This window comes from Oncorhynchus mykiss, chromosome 24, assembly GCF_013265735.2.
Source record: "Oncorhynchus mykiss isolate Arlee chromosome 24, USDA_OmykA_1.1, whole genome shotgun sequence".
Classification (NCBI taxonomy): Eukaryota; Metazoa; Chordata; class Actinopteri; order Salmoniformes; family Salmonidae; genus Oncorhynchus; species Oncorhynchus mykiss.
The window spans coordinates 13,404,143-13,423,527 of record NC_048588.1 but is presented as its reverse complement, the minus strand read 5'-3'; the positions used below and the strand labels follow the sequence as shown (position 1 = coordinate 13,423,527).

General features: G+C 42.1%; 2 protein-coding genes across 5 annotated transcripts in view; both read right to left on the bottom strand.

The window, feature by feature from the left end:
• Window positions 1–1,794: 1,794 nt before the first annotated feature.
• Window positions 1,795–4,102, bottom strand: LOC110503453. Its single transcript, XM_021581794.2, has 6 exons — window positions 3,887–4,102; window positions 3,513–3,667; window positions 3,258–3,353; window positions 3,052–3,093; window positions 2,691–2,840; window positions 1,795–2,463 (listed from the first exon to the last, which is right to left on the bottom strand). The coding sequence occupies exons 1-6, from the start codon at window positions 3,906–3,908 to the stop codon at window positions 2,323–2,325; spliced, it is 606 nt and encodes a 201-aa protein (XP_021437469.1). The 5' UTR covers window positions 3,909–4,102; the 3' UTR covers window positions 1,795–2,322.
• A 1,568-nt stretch (window positions 4,103–5,670) lies between these two features.
• The window catches only part of LOC110503785 (schwannomin-interacting protein 1), a 337,443-nt gene continuing 323,728 nt past the window's right edge, over window positions 5,671–19,385 (bottom strand). For all 4 annotated transcript variants that reach the window (XM_036961845.1, XM_036961846.1, XM_036961847.1 and 1 more), the window contains 5 exons: window positions 15,371–15,488; window positions 14,655–14,852; window positions 7,778–7,901; window positions 6,826–6,919; window positions 5,671–6,498 (listed from right to left, as the gene is read on the bottom strand). In XM_036961845.1, the coding sequence (XP_036817740.1) occupies window positions 6,447–6,498; window positions 6,826–6,919; window positions 7,778–7,901; window positions 14,655–14,852; window positions 15,371–15,488 (586 nt within the window). In that variant the 3' untranslated portion in view covers window positions 5,671–6,446. The remainder of the gene's footprint in view (window positions 6,499–6,825; window positions 6,920–7,777; window positions 7,902–14,654; window positions 14,853–15,370; window positions 15,489–19,385) is intronic.

The following is a 19,385-nucleotide window of genomic DNA, read 5'->3' as shown; positions in this document are numbered from 1 at the left end:
ATAGAATCCCGAGAAGGGGCTTATTTAGACTGGTAAACTCATGGGTACACTCCTTATGGCTGGTATTGTGATGCAAAATGTCCATGGCAATTTGGAATGTTCTATCAACTGCTGCTGGGTTGCCATGGTAATGTAGAATGCTCATTGAAATGATGCTAAGTGATGTGGTTTACAATCAAGTTGTCATCTGAACCTAGGGTTATAAAAGCACCTTGACCAGTATTACCGAAATATCCGCAACTACAGATATCACACAGATCCTGATACTGCACGGAATACTGAAAACGAAGGTAAATACTGACCAGGATGCAGCGCAAAAATGACAATCGCAGGACCTCGGGTCATGAGCTGCGGCCAAAGGTGGGTGAACCCTCCCTGGACCCGTCAAGACTTTCCCAGGTCTCGGCAGACTGGACCCGCGAGACTACCGGAGACGTGTGGGAGGATGAGGGTGGGCAGCTCATTATTACACCTGTCGGTCGCTCACGACCTCCGGGCAGATGGCTGAAATCAAAGTCCGACACCATTCACACGGTGTCGCAGTTGACTAATGGGCACGATGATAACAAGGACTCTTGCCACCCTCAGGGAGACACTGTAGATGGGGCAGAAATGTTCACATCACATGAGCCGGATGTGGACGACAAGAGCGTCCTGACAGCCAAATTCACATACACCAAGAACCTGTACGCTACGGAAGCCGCGGCCGCTGAACTGGCCCAGGAGATAGCCGAGGAGAGGAACGAAGCTCTGCGTAAAGAAAACGTTGGTCTGAAGAACCGGATGAGAAGCCTGACGAGCTCCGTGGAAGACATGGATACCCTGGAGGACATGGTCCTGGAGATGCGCAAATCCCTGGAGGAGAGCAACAGCACCACTGCACGGCTGGAGACTCGACGTCTGCAGCTCCAACAGCAGAATGACGCCTTCAGGGATACGATTGAAAGTCTGAATGGTGAGCTGTCCACCCTTATGCACGAGAGAGCAGAGGATAGGGTAAAGTTGCGGGATCTGAACCGCTGCATCGGCCTGATGCAGTTCCAGGTCGATGACGGCCGAATCACTTTTCTTCACAGGGAGGAGTTGATCCAGATGAAAACTTCCCTTATTGAGGAGATGCAAAGCTCCTTGGCCGAAAGCACATCCCGCGTCCTGGAGTTTCAGGAAAGGGTGCAGGATTTGGAGGAGCAAATCGCAGAAGCCAGGAACGCTGGCAAAGAACATGAGATGACAGATAACAGTTCCATTGCGCGCGGGAAAATGGCCCATTCCTTCGCTGAGGAACTTGCTCAATGTAACCTGAACTCTGTTGATGAAGAGATAAGTGAGGAGAAAGTGGAGGTTTCAACCACTCCGACCCAGAGCTGGGTGATGAGAAGGCTGCCCGGGGGGCTACAGAAGGTGGTCTACCAGGCAGGGATGTTCGCCCTGGGTGGCATGGTTTCATTATGCGTAATGGCCGCCAGTGTGCCCACATGCCAAATTGGACATGGGGTTCCATGTGGAGACCCGCTTGAAGACGCAGAAAATGTATTTTTCAAGTCTTATGCGACTATTAATCACACTGCTCTCCCTCCCGTCTGAATGATATTATATTTCAACATGTTCCATAAAGATATATATATATATATATATATTTTACCACAAACAAAAACGTATTTAGCCTATTCATGGGTAGAATGTTTAAACCTACAGAGCAACACATACAACATAGCTAACATTAACACAATCAGTCTTGGTAAGCTTGTAATAAATACTTTATTATAAATATTCAAATAAATAACATCAATAACATATTGTTAAATAAATACATATATTTCATACATCAAATAAATAATATTGCATTCATCAAATAAATAAACCCCAGTCCCTAAATAAAGGAATAAATAAATAAATAGTTTGACCAACATGATGTTCATTGATTAGCTTCGAACTAAACCTACTGTCATTCAGCACTAACTGAGCCAAAAAGAGTTTAGCTAGCTTATGTCTTACTCATCTTTTCATACACAGTGTAGTGCAGTATTCAACAGTTATGATGACAAAGTAGTTGATGATGATGTCTGATGATGAAGATAACAGTCAGTGTTGCTGATAATTAACTTGGTACAGTTGTAGGTGATGATGATGATGATGATTGTCAATATTTGTTATAGTTGATGATGCAGTTTTGATGACAAAGTAGTTGATGATGATGATGAAGATAACAATCAGTGTTTCTGATGATTAACTTGTTACAGTTGTAGGTGATGATGAAGATGATTGTCAATACTTGTTATAGTTGATGATGATGAGGAATCGGATGGTGTTGAAGATGAGGGTTTACTTCCTGTGGTCCCCAGCAGAGATGTATCCCATGGCTCTGCTGATGGTGATGACCCGGAGGTGGAAGCCCTTCAGTACCTTGCACAGATGGACCCTCTGGTCCACAGGGTCACCACTAGTCAGCTTAGGGTCTGCAACCTGCAGGGCAAAAGGAAACAAAACTTAACTTTATAAAAATGCAAACTTTAAGTCCATAGTTGTGAATGTCTATTAGCAGTGACATTTGTACTGTCTCAAACACAGAGGAACACATTTTTGTGTACAGTTTTGCAATTGTCTACACGAGGTTGTTGTCATTAGACAACTGTATCAAAAGAAAAATAAATGTTTTCTGTACAAAAGATAAAATAGAAAAATCGAATTACCTGTGAGGAAGACACCCATTGTGTGGATGGACAAATATTGAGTAGGTTCTGGGTGTCCTGGGCAGTGGAGCTGAGGTCGGCCTGTTTGTAAGCCTGTAGTGAGGCAGCATAATGTTCTAGGTCTGCTCGGATGTTCCTCAGACACTCACTCTGTCAGAAGAAACCATAAAAATGGACAGAGATCAGCCAATCAGACATATAGGAAGCAGATGAAATGGGTGAGGTAAGAATGGGTGAATTATGTGAAATGCAGTCACTATTAAATCCATAGACTGTCTAAAGATCTATTTATTTTTATATCTGTGGATTTAAATAGCATTCCCTAAACAATTATGCAATATTGTAAGAACACAATAGTTACCTCACTGAATGTGGTGTTCCGTTGACCAGAGCATCTTGTGTTCTGAGGAAATACAACAAAATGATGCATCAATAGACTGATTTATATCACTATTCTGTAAATCCGAGGTATTCATTTAAATTACTACATAAAATGCAGAGAAATTATATATATTTTAAATTAATAGTGGTAATATGAATGTAGAAAATTACTGTTGTATGACTTACCATGTCCGTGTTGGGTTCGCAGGCTAGGACTGTCTGGGTCTTACTGTTCACCTCCACGCGCTGCTCCGAGCAGTTTAAACCCCCAAACAGGTTTTCCTATGAAGGGAAAATTATTCAATTAGTAAGTGGATACATGAATCACAAACGGTGTGAACAAACTGTAAGCCTATCAAAGATACAGACAGACTGACTGAATGAGGGATACATTAGATTTGAATTAAATGTTCAAAGGAATTCGTTATAACTGTCACTTACGTTGTCCAGGAGCTTTTTAACATTCTTGACGAGCTCTCTGGAGAGGTCAGCGCACTGCGAGCATTTCCCAGAGTCTAAACTCCGCGGCATGCGCATTGGAGTTCCCATAGAGACTTGGCAGGACAAGGCGAGCAGCAGCACACAGCTGGCAAGGTCTGTGTGGAGGGAGGACACAATGTCAGTCAGCACCAACCAATGTATCACCCCAATAATCCTCTAAACAAACTAATGATAAAAAATGTCATTATTTAACTCCAATTTCAAATCAATAAATTAAAATGGAAGACTATGTAAAGTTTGAGGCATATCATTTCACAGGGTTAGTTTATCAAAAACTCACAATAAAATTAGGTACAAATAAAATGAATACTCACATAAATAAAAGTTTGGCAGCATGATTCCGAGATCTTTGACTCAGGTGTGGCGTAAACTGATAGGTGTGTTGTCATCGTTGCCTCATCTGATCATTATATAGCCATGCAGCGCTCCTAGAGGGAATTCCCTGGCCATGTTGAAACACGAAGCTACATACAGCACTAGATCAAGCGCCACCGAAATGAAAGTGACGCGTCAGTCGTGTGTAATTTCCTGAGTTGTTTTTGCAACTCAGGCCAATGAGTCATGCCCTCGTTTCGATTTGCATGAGTTGGCTCACGAGGAAACCAATGTCTAGAAATGAAAAAATGATACAATACATATCTATTTTTTAAATGTTTACATTATAGTTAAAGTAATGCAATAAACCATATAACTGACAGTCACATTCTCCCACTGGTTGTGGGTAGCATCTCACTGCGTAGCACAATTATATCCAGACACCTTCAGCACCGATTGCCAGAAAACTACGTGAGACGTGTGCATTCCGATGTCAATATTTCACTTTTGCTGCTTATTTTTTCTAGCCTTTGTAATTGTCAAAAATAGACAGATGACACAAAGAATAATGTTAGAAAGCATTTTCTAAATGTTTTTGCTATAGGCCTACAGATGTTGTGGGTAGTAAGTAGCCTTTAGCCTGCGTTGGCTTTAGCCTCTTCTTTAGAAGGCTGGTTGTCTTAAACTACATTCACAGTTGTTGTTTCTGCAAAGCTTTACATGCTTTTAATTGTGCATCATGAACATACATTTCGTAAGAATGAAAAACAATGTACATTTGAAAAAGGTTTAATTTCTCAATGTTTGATTGACCCAGGGGGTCAGAATAAAGCGGACCTTCCACCAATTCAGTGCCTTTTGAGAAGTAACTTGTAAAAATAAATAAAAATACTTAAGATTTCTGCTAATTTGTATATTCTGTCAAAAAGAGCACTTGTTCAATTTCATAAAAAACATGTTTTTCCATCTCAAGAGATAAAAAAGGTGCCAAAGTGACATAGTTGACCATAAAAGGGTTGAGGATTTCATCTTAAATCAGGCATAAATCCCCCTGTGACAGTGGCATAGGGGCGGACAAGTACCAAAATGTATGCTCTCAGTACTGTTAAGTCACTCTGGATAGTCTGCTAAATGACTAAATTGTAATGTGATTGCCCATGACCCCTGCACACCCACACAATTTGAACCCTGGCATTTTGAATGTCTACCATTGGCCTGTTTAGTTAAGAAATACTTCTCTTCTTGTAAAGACTGACTCTCACTGGGCCTGTAGAAAGAGAGTGGCCATGGTGTGACAATCTGCAGGGGAGAGTTTCACAGAAGTGGATGATACTTGTGGTTGTGACCATTGATATATCAGACCTTTCAAAACCACAATCACAATAACGTGCAGAGCAAGCTTAGGCCTAAGGTTTAACATTATACTCTTTAAAATAAGGTGACTGTTTATGGAAAAATGTTATAATATAAAAACGTATGCATCCTTCATACTTCATACTTCATACTGTTGTTGCCTCTGAATAAACGATTCAGTGGAGTGATTAGCTTTTCTCTTCCCAGGTGGCAGTGATGTTCGTATGGTTATTAATGTATCAATTATTTCCAAAATCCTGCAATGCGCTTGTCAGTATTAGTATTACATAATTATAAAATAGTTATAAATGTACTGTTAATGTACTGTGTTATGCCATATGGACATACAGTAGTTCCCCACTTATAATATTTACAACAACATGTCCATCTCTGTCCACTTTTCTTAACAGACTGCACACCAAACCACAACATATGAAACAAAGTTTATTTTTTATTTTACATATCTGTACATAAACATTTCTTCCCTCAAATAAAAATTCTGAATACAATAGGATGAAAATGATATTAACACATTTATTAATTTCATTTAAAGTGTCAGAAAATCAACATTCACAAAATGTTGAAGACCGATCAGAGTGAGCGTATTACCAAAAGCTATAACTCCACTACAAGGCAGGCATGTTACCTTTACACTCTTTTAGCACCTTCAAATAAACATTTCTCAGTTGAAAACTACCATTTGTGCAGAATAAAAAGAGGTCAACTTTGAAATACTTAAAAATTACTTTCCAACTTAAAATGGTTTGAAATTAGTCTTCATAGTTTTATACAATGTTTTTTTCTTACATTTTCTTTACTGACTTTCTACTAATTTCTCACTATTATTTTTTTTTTCTCCACCATTTTGTATTGACAGTTATAATTTAGTGGCGAATGTAAAAAGTTAAAAATAAACAATAGCGAAGCAAGGCCGATCACTGCACAGGAAGCCGGGGACAGTATCCATGACAACACACAATCAGTTTCCTCTTCTCCCAGGAAGCAGGAAATGCTCTGTCTTTAGCGCTGGGACAACCACAGAAGCAAATGAAAGGGTGGCCTTCCTCTGGCTGCTGCCACCATGGGAGAGGGTGAAAGGGGCAGGCAGAGGGGGTGCAGCGAGAGACATGGGGCAGGGCATGGGGACCAAAGTGGGGCAGGGGTGGAGTAAAGGGATGGGAAGGGGGCGAGGTTGGGTGGGGTGTCTCATTTGGATGGTGTCTTCTCAGCCATGTGTTTCTGCTGGCTCTCAGCATGCCTGAGTAAAAACAAAATGATGATTAGACAAACTATTCTTTATCACCTGCTGCTGTATGAAAATCATGCAAATTTCACACTGCTAAACGTCCCAAAGACAGAGTTCCCACAATCATTCCTGGCCTGTTTGCAGTCATAGTCCAAGAGGCTGTGTATGTGTGTGTATGTGTGTGTGTGTGTGTGTGTGTGTGTGTGTGTGTGTGTGTGTGTGTGTGTGTGTGTGTGTGTGTGTGTGTGTGTGTGTGTGTGTGTGTGTGTGTGTGTGTGTGTGTGTGTGTGTGTGTGTGTGTGTGTGTGTGTGTGTGTGTGTGTTAGATAGCATCCCCACCTGGTCAGGTCCTCTATGTCCACCAGCATGGCATCCTGCTCCATGTGCAGTTCATCCCTGATCAGCAGCAGCTGCACCAGCTCCTCATTCAGACCTGGAGAAGACAAACATCAGAACAACGGTAGAAAACCAACGCCATTAGAACACTAACATACAGGGGCTGGATTCAATGCATATTGCTGAAGTATCGCGGAAGATCTGCATTAAAATCTAAAGGTCATTTAGGATTGAGCCGATATATACAGTGGTTACCGTGAATGCAGTTTCCACAAACGCGGGAACATTGCCTTTATATATCATTTCAAACAAGCTATAACACGGATCTTCCGGCGATACTTCTGCGATACGGGTTGAATCCAGCCCCAAGTCATATGAGATGCAGATTTCAAATGGAGCATATTTTTAAACCATGCCAGTAAAAGACAAGATTCTATAACAACGTTTTTGTGGGGGATTTTTTTTTTGCCTTCTGTGTAAGGTGAGGTATTGTTCATCTTTCACTAGTATTGTCACACATGCATCCAACTTACATGGCCTGAAATGACTTTCAATATGAAAGATACCCGAACTAACACTGTGTGCGTGTGCGCATGTGTGTGTATCCTCGTGGGGACCTGAAATCTCCAAAAGTCCCCACAAGGATAGTAAAACAAGGAAAATTCTCCCTCTTAGGGACATTTCCCACACCCCCACAAGGACAAAGGATATTTTAAGCTTAGCGGTTAATGGTTAGGGTTAGGTTTAGGGGTTAAGGTTAGGGTTAAAGTTCAGTTTTTGTGGTTAAGGTTAGGGTTAAAATTAGGGTTAGGTTTAGGGGTTAAGATCAGGGTTAAAGTTAGGTTTAGGGGTTAAGGTTAGGGTAAGGTTTAGGGGTCAGGGAAAATAGGATTTTGAATGGAAATCAATTTTAGGTCCCCACGAGGATAAAAATAAGTGTGTGTGTGGTTCTCACTCTCTATCTGGGAGTGCAGGTCGTTGACTATAACCTGTAGTTGTCCCAGGGTCATGTCCCTCAAGTCTGTAGTCTTCAGGCTCCTCTTCATCAGACACTCATTGATGTGGGGCATGTGGGGCAGCTAGAGAGAAACACACACATCACCAATTAGAAATACACACACACACACACACACACACACACACACACACACACACACACACACACACACACACACACACACACACACACACACACACACACACACACACACACACACACACACACACACACACACATTTACAGAAACCTACAGCACATTGGAAATGTACAAGTACACAAATATGTACACTCACATATGGATTCCTGGGCACTAGATTCCTAAGACACTACAGTGTGTTGGCGTGAGTGTGTGTAGGCCTATGTGTGTTTGCGTGTGCAAGATGGTGCAGATTCTTGAGGAAAGGCGTCATTTCAATTTAATCTGCATCTCAAATAAATCCAGCCACTGAAAGCAGCCCAATGCTACAGAGCTGCCAAGACTGTAATATGATGCAAAGCCCAATCTCTCCAGCAGGGGTCAGCCTCGCAATTTAACTGTTACAGCAACATACAGTACAGCAGTGGCCCCTGGCCTGACCCTGGTCATAGAGAGCTACAGGAAACAACTCTGTCTCCTTCCTCCTGGCCATAGCCACGGGAAGTAGGGGTGCTGAGGGTGCTGCATTACCCACTGAATAATCAGAATATTTTTTGTTGTTGTTGTGAAAAAGTAGTGCACTGAGCCTTTACTAGTCCTGTATTAGCAGACAGATTTTGCTGCCTGTATTGCGGGCAAAGCATTTTTTTCAGCATCATCTCCCCAGTCAGTCAAAAAATTGCAGCACACACACCTCCAAACTACTTCCTGCGGCTATGCTCCTGGCAGTAAGCAACACACTCTACTCTTTGTCTTCCTGAATTATTTGACTGTTTGTTCTTGTCAAATCAACACGCAGCCTTTTACTGTGGTGATGTCATTTGTGTTTCCTTCAAGATTTTCAGCTCTGCTTCCTCTCATCCACCTCTCCCCTTCTCTCTCTCTCTCTCTCTCTCTCTCTCTCTCTCTCTCTCTCTCTCTCTCTCTCTATGTTACTCACCACACCTTTGTTGGGTTCCATAGGGGCAGGTTTGACATTAACCCTAGAGAGTAACCAAGGTGAATCCCAAAGCATCACTTTCATCAGGCTCGCTGGGTATGAGAATGTCCCTCGATCCCTTGTTCAAGTTATTTCTATCTGTGTACATCTCCTTCAAATACATCCTCTCTCTCTCGGTCTGACATTCTTCACTTCAAGGAACTGTCTCAGGGTGAGAAAACGTGGTCCTTTTTAAAATATATACATTGTTTTTAGGGGGTAGATCAAATTTAATATTGCAGATAGATTGTAGCTTCCACCAATGTAATTGTCTGCATCATTTCCAATCCCTCATATTTTAAATATATTTCTCTTTATTATTTTCCTGTAACCCTACCACCCCTCCCCTTACCCGAAACACACAGCCAGGGCAACTAAGGAGTGGCCGTAAGAAGCATCTCAAGGTCCTGGAGTGGCCTAGCCAGTCTCCAGACCTGAACCCAAAGAGAAAATCTTTGGAGGGAGCTGAAAGTCCGTCTTGCCCAGCGACAGCCCCGAAACCTGAAGGATCTGGAGAAGGTCTGTATGGAGGAGTGGGACAAAAGACCCTGCTGCAGTGTGTGCAAACCTGGTCAAGAACTACAGGAAACGTATGATCTCTGTAATTGCAAACAAAGGTTTTTGTACCAAATATTAAGTTCTGCTTTTCTGATGTATCAAATACTTGTGTCATGCAATAAAATGCAAATTAATTACTTAAAAATCATACAATGTGATTTTCTGGATTTTTGATTCTCTCACAGTTGAAGTGTACCTATGATAAAAAATGACAGACCTCTACATGCTTTGTAAGTAGGAAAACCTGCAAAATCGGCAGTGTATCAAATACTTCTCCCTACTGTATCTTTTAACACCATCCAGTTTTGATTTCTATTTGCTATATATTTTTCAACTGTGCTGTGATGTTTCACAAAAGTTCTGAACCTCATAGTTTCTACAGATTGTGAAATAAAGATAAATGTTTTTACTAAAAGTATTATTATATTATTGATCGATTGACTAAGACTTTTCAAATCACCCAGGAGTGCTATTTGCAGAGTTAGCTCCAGGTAAATGTTGCAATTCTTCAGCCATTCCTGAACCTGTGACCAGAAACAAGCTATATATGGACAGTACCAAAACAAGTGATCTAATGATTCTGTCTCTTCACAGCAAAATATGCAGAGCTGGGATAAATATATATATATATAAATACATTTAAACTCAGTTTTTCACAATTCCTGACATTTCATCTTAGCAAAAATCCCCTGTCTTAGGTCAGTTAGGATCACCACTTTATTTTAAGAATGTGAAATGTCAGAATAATAGTAGAGAGACTGATTTATTTCAGCTTTTATTTCTTTCATCACATTCCCAGTGGGTCAGAAGTTTACATACGCTCAATTAGTGTTTGGTAGCATTGCCTTTAAATTTTTTTACTTGGGTCAGACATTTCAGGAAGCCTTCCACAAGCTTCCCACAATAAGTTGGGTGAATTTTGGCCCATTCCTTCTGACAGAGCTGGTGTAACTGAGTCAGGTTTGTAGGCCTCCTTGCTCGCACACACTTTTTCAGTTCTCCCCACAAATTTTCTATGGGATTGAGGTCCGGGCTTTGTGATGGCCACTCCAATACCTTGACTTTGTTGTCCTTAAGCCATTTTGCCACAACTTTGGAAGTATGCTTGGGGTCATTGTCCATTTGGAAGACCCATTTGCGACCAAGCTTTAACTTCCTGACTGATGTCGTGAGATGTTGCTTCAATATATCCACATAATTGTCCTTCTGGGATTGATTTGCACTTTTCGCACCAAAGTACGTTCAGCTCTAGGAGACAGAACGCGTCTCCTTCCTGAGCGGTATGACGGCTGCGCGGTCCCAAGGTGTTTATACTTGTGTACTATTGTTTGTACAGATGAACATGGTACCTTCAAGCGTTTGGAAATTGCTCCCAAGGTTGAACCAGACTTGTGGAGGTCTACAATTTTCTTTCTGAGGTCTTGACTGATTTCATTTGATTTTCCCATGATGTCAAGCAAAGAGGCACTGAGTTTGAAGGTTGGCCTTGAAATACATCCACAGGTACACCTTCAATTGACTCAAATGATGTCAATTAGCCTATCAGAAGCTTCTAAAGCCATGACAATATTTTCTGGAATTTTCCAAGCTGTTTAAAGGCACAGTCGACTTAGTGTAACTTAGTGTAACTTCTGACCCACTGGAATTGTCATACAGTGAATTATAAGTGAAATCTGTCTGTAAACATTTGTTGGAAAAAAATTGTTGTGTAATGCACAAAGTAGATGTAGTAACAGACTTACCAAAACTATAGTTTGTTAACAAGACATTTGTGGAGTGGTTTTAATGACTCAAACCTAAGTGTATGTAAACTTCCGACTTCCACTGTATATATATATATACATATAAATAACATTCCATATATATAACATTCTATTGGTTGCAATAATTTTGTATAATAATTGAAATAAAACAATTATAAGTTTTGAATCCGACATAATCTTGTTCAGTTCATAAACCATGTGCCAGGGAATCGGTATATCGAAAATCTCTTCCCACCTATTTTGCATTTAATATGGCACAGTTGTCAATTTTTTGGTCCTGAAATTGAATTGGTATACTTTTTTTTATCAGAATTTTTCCTTTTTCCAACTTCTACTTGCCTCTTCCATTTTTGGGGTAATGCTGCAATTAGTTGGTTGTAATTTTGGGTAGAGCAGACATTTCCATATGTCTGTGTTAGCTGCATGTGTGAGATAACTCCACCAGTCCTATTTATGATATAATTTACAAAGATTATACTTAAAACATTTTTTATCATAAAATGATGTTTTTTAATTAATTAGTATATTTCAGTTTAACCATAATATTTGTTCTCTCTTTTCTGGTGGATTAAACTGAAATTGCAACCAACTTTCTATGGCTTGTTTAAAAATTGTGATATTTTGTAGTGATATTATATAAATGGTGATATTATTTCATTTTCAAATGATTGAAAGCGAGAGGTTGTAATCTGAATAAAGGGAAAACGGACATTCTTCAACATGGGGTGAGACATCCTTACTAATCTGATAGAGAACCAGTTCGGAACTAAGTATAACTTTTGTATGACTGAAGCTTTTAGTGAGAGGTTTGATGCTTTCATATTTAATCATTTCTGCCCTCCGAATTCATACTCATTATAAATATGTGCTCCTTTCATTGCACTTTTTCTGTATGACTTGTGAGTGTGCGTGATCGCTCAGCTGGTTCTTCCTGTCACAGTTTCTCTCTCCTCTTTCACTTTCACATTGGAACCCACTAGTAGCCATGTTTCCCCTCTGTCATAGGCCACCGTTTCAGTTCGGAGAGGGAGCATGTAAGTCAGTGACACACAGAGAGAGACAGGGGTGTGAGAAAAGAGAGCGAGAGAGATAGAGAGTGAGAGATGCGGAGATGTGGGGAGAGCCGGCCACCGCGAGTGGTAGTGTTTTGGTCATGATATGTGCTTGGCCTCATTGTGTTTGTCCGAGGTGGAGTTTCCTCCCTCAGTTATATTACTGGATTGGTTTCTCAATGAGTCTTGGTTACTTAGGTTAGTGGCAATATGAATAAGGATACCGCCAACAACAATACCAAAGTATTTCATCATATCAGTATTCTCTTAGATTAGGCATGATATGAATGGGGAAAAATTCTTGGTGGGAGTGTTGTGTGAATTGTTGTGTAAATTCTTTGTAAAGCCACATGGCTTTAGTGGATTAAAGCGTGGTAAATGGTATAAAACCACATCTCCTCACACACATTCCCCTCATTTCTCCTGTCATTAGTGGCTTACGCAAGAGCCCCTGGCACCCAAACACCTGGCCGCTGGCTTAACACACTGGCCTGGTGCCAGCCTGCACTCTGACTATATATGTTTGGTACAGCAGTGTGTTAGCTTAGCGACAGGGCCTCAGATCTGCCCCTGTGTTCAGTACAGCAGTGTGTTAGCTTAGCGACAGGGCTTCAGATCTGCCCCTGTGTTCAGTACAGCAGTGTGTTAGCTTAGCGACAGGGCCTCAGATCTGCCCCTGTGTTCAGTACAGCAGTGTGTTAGCTTAGCGACAGGGCCTCAGATCTGCCCCTGTGTTCAGTACAGCAGTCTGTTAGTTTAGTGACAGGGCCTCAGATGTGAAACTCATCTCTTCTGACTGCTGGGCACAACTGCATCCCCAAACACGTCACCCAGTGCATTCTGGGATATGAATAATAGATTGCTCGAACCCAACCACCCCCTCTTTACTGAATAAGTAACATCTTCTGCCCAGGTGGAGATATTGGTGTGTGTGTCGGGTGCCTTGAAAAAGTATTCATCCCCCTTGGTGTTTTTCCTATTTTGTTGCATTAAAACCTGTAATTTAAATACATTTTTATTTGGATTTCATGTAATGGACATACACAAAATAGACAAAATTGGTGAAATGAAAAAAATAACCCCAAAAAAGTAAAAATTGCAAAATGCTGCGTGCATATGTATTCACCCCCTTTGCTATGAAGCCCCTAAATCAGATCTGGTGCAACCAATTACCTTCAGAAGTCACATAATTAGTTAAATAAAGTCCACCTGTGTGCAATCTAAGTGTCACAGGACCTGTCACTTGATCTCAGTATACATACACTTATTCTGAAAGGCCCCCGAGTCTGCAATACCACTAAACAAGGTGCACCACCAAGCAAGTGACACCACGAAGACCAAGGAGCTCTCCAAACAGGTCAGGGACAAAGTTGTGGAGAAGTACAGATCAGGGTTGGGTTATAAAAAAATATCAGAAACTTTGAACATCCTACGGAGCACCATTAAATCCATTATTTAAAAAATGGAAAGAATATGGCAGCAGAACAAACCTGCCAAGAGAGGGCCTCCCACCAAAACTCAAAGACCAGGCAAGGAGGGAGTTAATCAGAGAGGCAACAAAGAGACCAAAGATAACCCTGAAAGAGCTGCAAAGCTCCACAGCGGAGATTGGAGTATCTGTCCATAGGACCACTTTAAGCCATACACTCCACAGAGCTGGGCTTTACAGAAGAGTGGACAGAAAAAGCCATTGCTTATAGAAAAAAAATAAGTAAACACATTTGGTGTTAGCCAAGAGGCATGTTGGAGACTCCCCAAACATATGGAACATGGTCGGGTCAGATGAGACTAAAATTGCCTTGAAGAATGGACAACAATCCCAGTGGCTAGATGTGCCAAGCTTATAGAGACAAACCCCAAGAGACTTGCAGCTGTAATTGCTGCAAAAAGTGGCTCTACAAAGTGTTGACTTTGGGGGGTGAATAGTTATGCACGCTCAAGTTTTCAGTTTTTTGTCTTATTTCTTGTTTGTTTCACAATAAAAAATATTTTCCATCTTCAAAGTGGTCGGCATGTTGTGTAAATCAAGTGATACAAACCCACCAAAATTCAATTTGAATTCCAGGTTGTAAGGCAACAGAATAGGAAAATGCCAAGGGGGGTGAATACTTTCACAAGCCACTGTATCTCTCTTTGTGTGTGTGTGTGTGTGTGTTTGTGTGTGTGTGCTTGGGGGGCACTGATGCAGATGAGAATGTTAAAATAATAATCATGTCTACTCTGTGACATCATCACAATGTTAAAGAAGACCAGTGTGGTTGGTTTGCTCTGAAAAGACCTGGGGTTAGAAACGCTGACTAGAGGCTGAGGTTACAGGCCCATTGCCTATAGCGACGGTACTGACCAGGTCTGCCACAGGGGACTTCTTGCGGTTCTGTTTTTCCACCTCCACCTGCATCTTGGCCATGGGTTTGGCCATCGCCAGGGCTAGCTTAGCCTCGGCCTGCAACTTCTTCTGTCTGCTCAGAAAGTCCATGTCCTCCAGAGACTCACTGTCTTCCTCTGTAGTGTCCCGGTCAGAGTAGGACGAACTCTGCTTCGACTGGGGGACAGGGACGTGGGGAGAGTGGAAATAAGGAAAAGTTAGTGGTTTATTCCCATTGGCTCTTCGTTCTTCTAGTGTAGTCATTGATAGGTCATTAATTGAACACAGAGGTCAGACAGGGAAACAGCTCAGAGCTATAACAGATGGTTATAAATACTGGGATTACCCCCCCCCCCCCCCCCCCTCCCTCTAGTAACGGTGTCCGTGTCTGTCAGACAGGCCGAGTGGCCACTCATCCATGTCTATCAGAGAGCGTGTTCATATTCAACCTTCATTTGCTGCCGGTGTATTGGTTAACAGGACAGAAAACGTGAGTATGGTCATTCACTCTCCCCCACACGCTAACCCAGGGCTATCGCTCTGATTCATACCCAATCTGTCCCTTTCTCTCTTTCTCTCAGACAGTCTCACTGAGGGTTACCTATATGAGTCACACAGTAGATATCTCTCTCTCTCTAAGAATACATATTTCTTCTTAATGTATATGTGTTTGTGTGTGTGTGGTCGGTCTGTACCATGGGGGACAGCGGTGTGTCCAGACTGGTCTCTGTCTTGCTGTCGTCTGCATCGCTGTCCTTGTCGCTGCCGCTGTCATTGACAAAACAGATCTGCAGGTTCATCCCACTCTGCAGCCTGGAGAGAGGAGGAAAGAGGAGGGAGAGAGAGGGAGAGGAAGAGGGGGAGGAAGAGGAGGGAGAGAGAGGGAGAGAAAGAGGAGGGAGAGAGAGGGAGAGAGAGGGGGAGAAAGAGGAGGGAGAGAGAGGGAGAGGAAGAGGGGGAGAAAGAGGAGGGAGAGAGAGGGAGAGGGAGAGGGAGAGGGGGAGGAAGAGGGGGAGGAAGAGGAGGGAGAGAGAGTGGGAGGAAGAGGAGGGAGAGAGGGGGAGAAAGAGGAGGGAGAGAGAGGGAGAGGGGGAGGAAGAGGGGGAGAAAGAGGAGGGAGAGAGAGGGAGAGGGGGAGGGGGAGGAAGAGGAGGGAGAGGATGTGTCATTACTATGGGCTAACGGAGGGGGGAAAGTTCTATGGGTTAAGGAAAGTTAGCTCAGCAATAATTGCTTGTAGGGTTTTATTGACCCAGATAACATGCATCTAGGCACCGCGGGTGAGAAAGAAACTCAATAACAGTCCCATCTAGTTTTCCACTCAGGCCAAACCCTCCTCTAACTCTCCACTGATGTCTCAGTGTGTCTGTGATAGAACTGTAATAGTGGCTAGCCTTGCATAGCATTAATAAGTATGTCTGTGTCTACTCCGTTCCTCCCTCTCTTGCTCTAACTTGGGTTCGATCCAATCAGCTAGACTCCGACGGCTCTCTAGACCTCAGAAGACCTGAGTCCTGTAAGATCTGGATCAAACCACTCTGGATCAATAATCGGCTTCTTTCAAGCAGTAATTACAAACACATGTAGAGAAAACCTGATCGATTAAACAGCCTGGATCCAATCAGTCCAGATTTAACCAGACCAGAGTAATCGATTGGTAGTTTCAGAGGAAGGAGCATCAAAATGATCCTTGGAATTAGTTAAGCAGTTCATGGACGTATCTAACTTATCCATCCGTGAGTGCACCCCATAAGAGTTGCTTTAGTGAGAATTCTCATATGCTTATTTCATAGTTTCAGATGAATGAACTGTGCGAGTGTCTCTGTGTGTATGACTGCATGTGTGTGTATCATGGAAGGCTGCTAACAGTAAGGTTGATGGTGTGTGTAGGAGTGCATTTTGGGAAGTGAAATCCACAGTGCCGGGATGCAGAGAAAGAGAGAGGAAATGTCCCTTACTCTCAACAGTGAACAGTGGTTTCAGAGGGAGAGAGCAGGAGTCTGTCTGTGTTGGGGAGATGGCCCTATACAGAGTTCCAGGAGACAGACATAGTTACAGGCATTAAGAAAAGGTCAAATCTGACTCTGTCAGAGTAATGTCCAGTAACCTGCAATTTCACTCTAGTGACAGTGCCCACCCACATAAAGAGAGCGATGCCATTGCTTCTCAAGAACAGGGACTGGGACTGAGGGTGAAACTGATCTGTGTCTGTATGTGTGCGTGTGGGTAGGGCTGTGACTGTCATGGAATTTTGGATGACGTAATTGGCCAGCCAAATGACCGCGGTCATCGTTAAAACCGTTCAAATGGCCCCACCACACATTTTCTCCTCTACTCTGCTCTGTGTGCTGCCATAGAAATATACAGTGCCTTGCGAAAGTATTCGGCCCCCTTGAACTTTGCGACCTTTTACCACATTTCAGGCTTCAAACATAAAGATATAAAACTAAAACTAAAATGTATTTTTTTGTGAAGAATCAACAACAAGTGGGACACAATCATGAAGTGGAACGACATTTATTGGATATTTCAAACTTTTTTAACAAATAAAAAACTGAAAAATTGGACGTGCAAAATTATTCAGCCCCCTTAAGTTAATACTTTGTAGCGCCACCTTTTGCTGCGATTACAGCTGTAAGTCGCTTGGGGTATGTCTCTATCAGTTTTGCACATCGAGAGACTGACATTTTTTCCCATTCCTCCTTGCAAAACAGCTCGAGCTCAGTGAGGTTGGATGGAGAGCATTTCTGAACAGCAGTTTTCAGTTCTTTCCACAGATTCTCGATTGGATTCAGGTCTGGACTTTGACTTGGCCATTCTAACACCTGGATATGTTTATTTTTGAACCATTCCATTGTAGATTTTGCTTTATGTTTTGGATCATTGTCTTGTTGGAAGACAAATCTCCGTCCCAGTCTCAGGTCTTTTGCAGACTCCATCAGGTTTTCTTCCAGAATGGTCCTGTATTTGGCTCCATCCATCTTCCCATCAATTTTAACCATCTTCCCTGTCCCTGCTGAAGAAAAGCAGGCCCAAACCATGATGCTTACACCACCATGTTTGACAGTGGGGATGGTGTGTTCAGCTGTGTTGCTTTTACGCTAAACATAACGTTTTGCATTGTTGCCAAAAAGTTCAATTTTGGTTTCATCTGACCAGAGCACCTTCTTCCACATGTTTGGTGTGTCTCCCAGGTGGCTTGTGGCAAACTTTAAACAACACTTTTTATGGATATCTTTAAGAAATGGCTTTCTTCTTGCCACTCTTCCATAAAGGCCAGATTTGTGCAATATACGACTGATTGTTGTCCTATGGACAGAGTCTCCCACCTCAGCTGTAGATCTCTGCAGTTCATCCAGCGTGATCATTGGCCTCTTGGCTGCATCTCTGATCAGTCTTCTCCTTGTATGAGCTGAAAGTTTAGAGGGACGGCCAGGTCTTGGTAGATTTGCAGTGGTCTGATACTCCTTCCATTTCAATATTATTGCATTCACAGTGCTCCTTGGGATGTTTAAAGCTTGGGAAATCTTTTTGTATCCAAATCCAGCTTTAAACTTCTTCACAACAGTATCTCGGACCTGCCTGGTGTGTTCCTTGTTCTTCATGATGCTCTCTGCGCTTTTAACGGACCTCTGAGACTATCACAGTGCAGGTGCATTTATACGGAGACTTGATTACACACAGGTGGATTGTATTTATCGTCATTAGTCATTTAGGTCGACATTGGATCATTCAGAGATCCTCACTGAACTTCTGGAGAGAGTTTGCTGCACTGAAAGTAAAGGGGCTGAATAATTTTGCACGCCCAATTTTTCAGTTTTTGATTTGTTAAAAAAGTTTGAAATATCCAATAAATATCGTTCCACTTCATGATTGTGTCCCACTTGTTGTTGATTCTTCACCAAAAAATACAGTTTTATATCTTTATGTTTGAAGCCTGAAATGTGGCATAAGTTCGCAAAGTTCAAGGGGGTCGAATACTTTCGCAAGGCACTGTAATGAATGTTCAATGATGTAGTCAATGATGGCATAATGGCTGAACTGGCGGCAATTGTGAGTGTAACCATAGGAGCAAAACAGGAAATAAATCAAATATGTGCTGTGATTTGTTGATTCAACTCAACTGACATTACAAAAAAAAACATTGAATTGCATGAGCCACATAAGTTAGCATCGTTTGAATGAACATTCTACATTACCATGGAAAGTATTGCATCACAATAACAGGCAGCCATTGCGAGTGTACCCCTGAGTGTTTCAGTCATGGTGAGAGGTTCCAAGCCCGTTCTATTCGTTCTATTTCTACGTGTGCTGTTGTTGCATTGTGGGGGGGCATTGCCTAGTCTTCCCGAAGATGAATTGACTTGTTTCAGCAAGAAACCTAACGTTGTTAAGAGTCCACTTGACGGCGGAAACCGCACGAATGCCCGGCCGTCCTTCCTGTCTTCAGGCAGCTGGTAGTTTTTAAATGGTTATAATGGTTATGTCATTTCATGACAGCCTTCTTCATTAACTGTCGGTTACACGGTTATATGGGAATTGTTGAGTCAAATCACATTTTATTGGTCACATGCATATGTTTAGCAGATGCAATTGAGAATGTCGCGAAATGTTTGTGTTCCTACCTCCAACAGTGCTGTAGCATCTAACAATTCACAACAATACACACACACATCTAATTGTAAAACAATGGAATTAAGGAAAAATATA

Excerpts from the sequence above, each read along its gene's own strand:
- LOC110503453 (XM_021581794.2), bottom strand. The coding sequence starts at position 3,908 with ATGCTGCCAAACTTTTATTTAT. Across the intron at positions 2,841-3,051 it reads GGAACACCACATTCAGTGAG|AGTGAGTGTCTGAGGAACAT; the intron begins GTAACTATTGTG and ends TTCTTCTGACAG. Across the intron at positions 2,464-2,690 it reads AATGGGTGTCTTCCTCACAG|GTTGCAGACCCTAAGCTGAC; the intron begins GTAATTCGATTT and ends TTTGCCCTGCAG.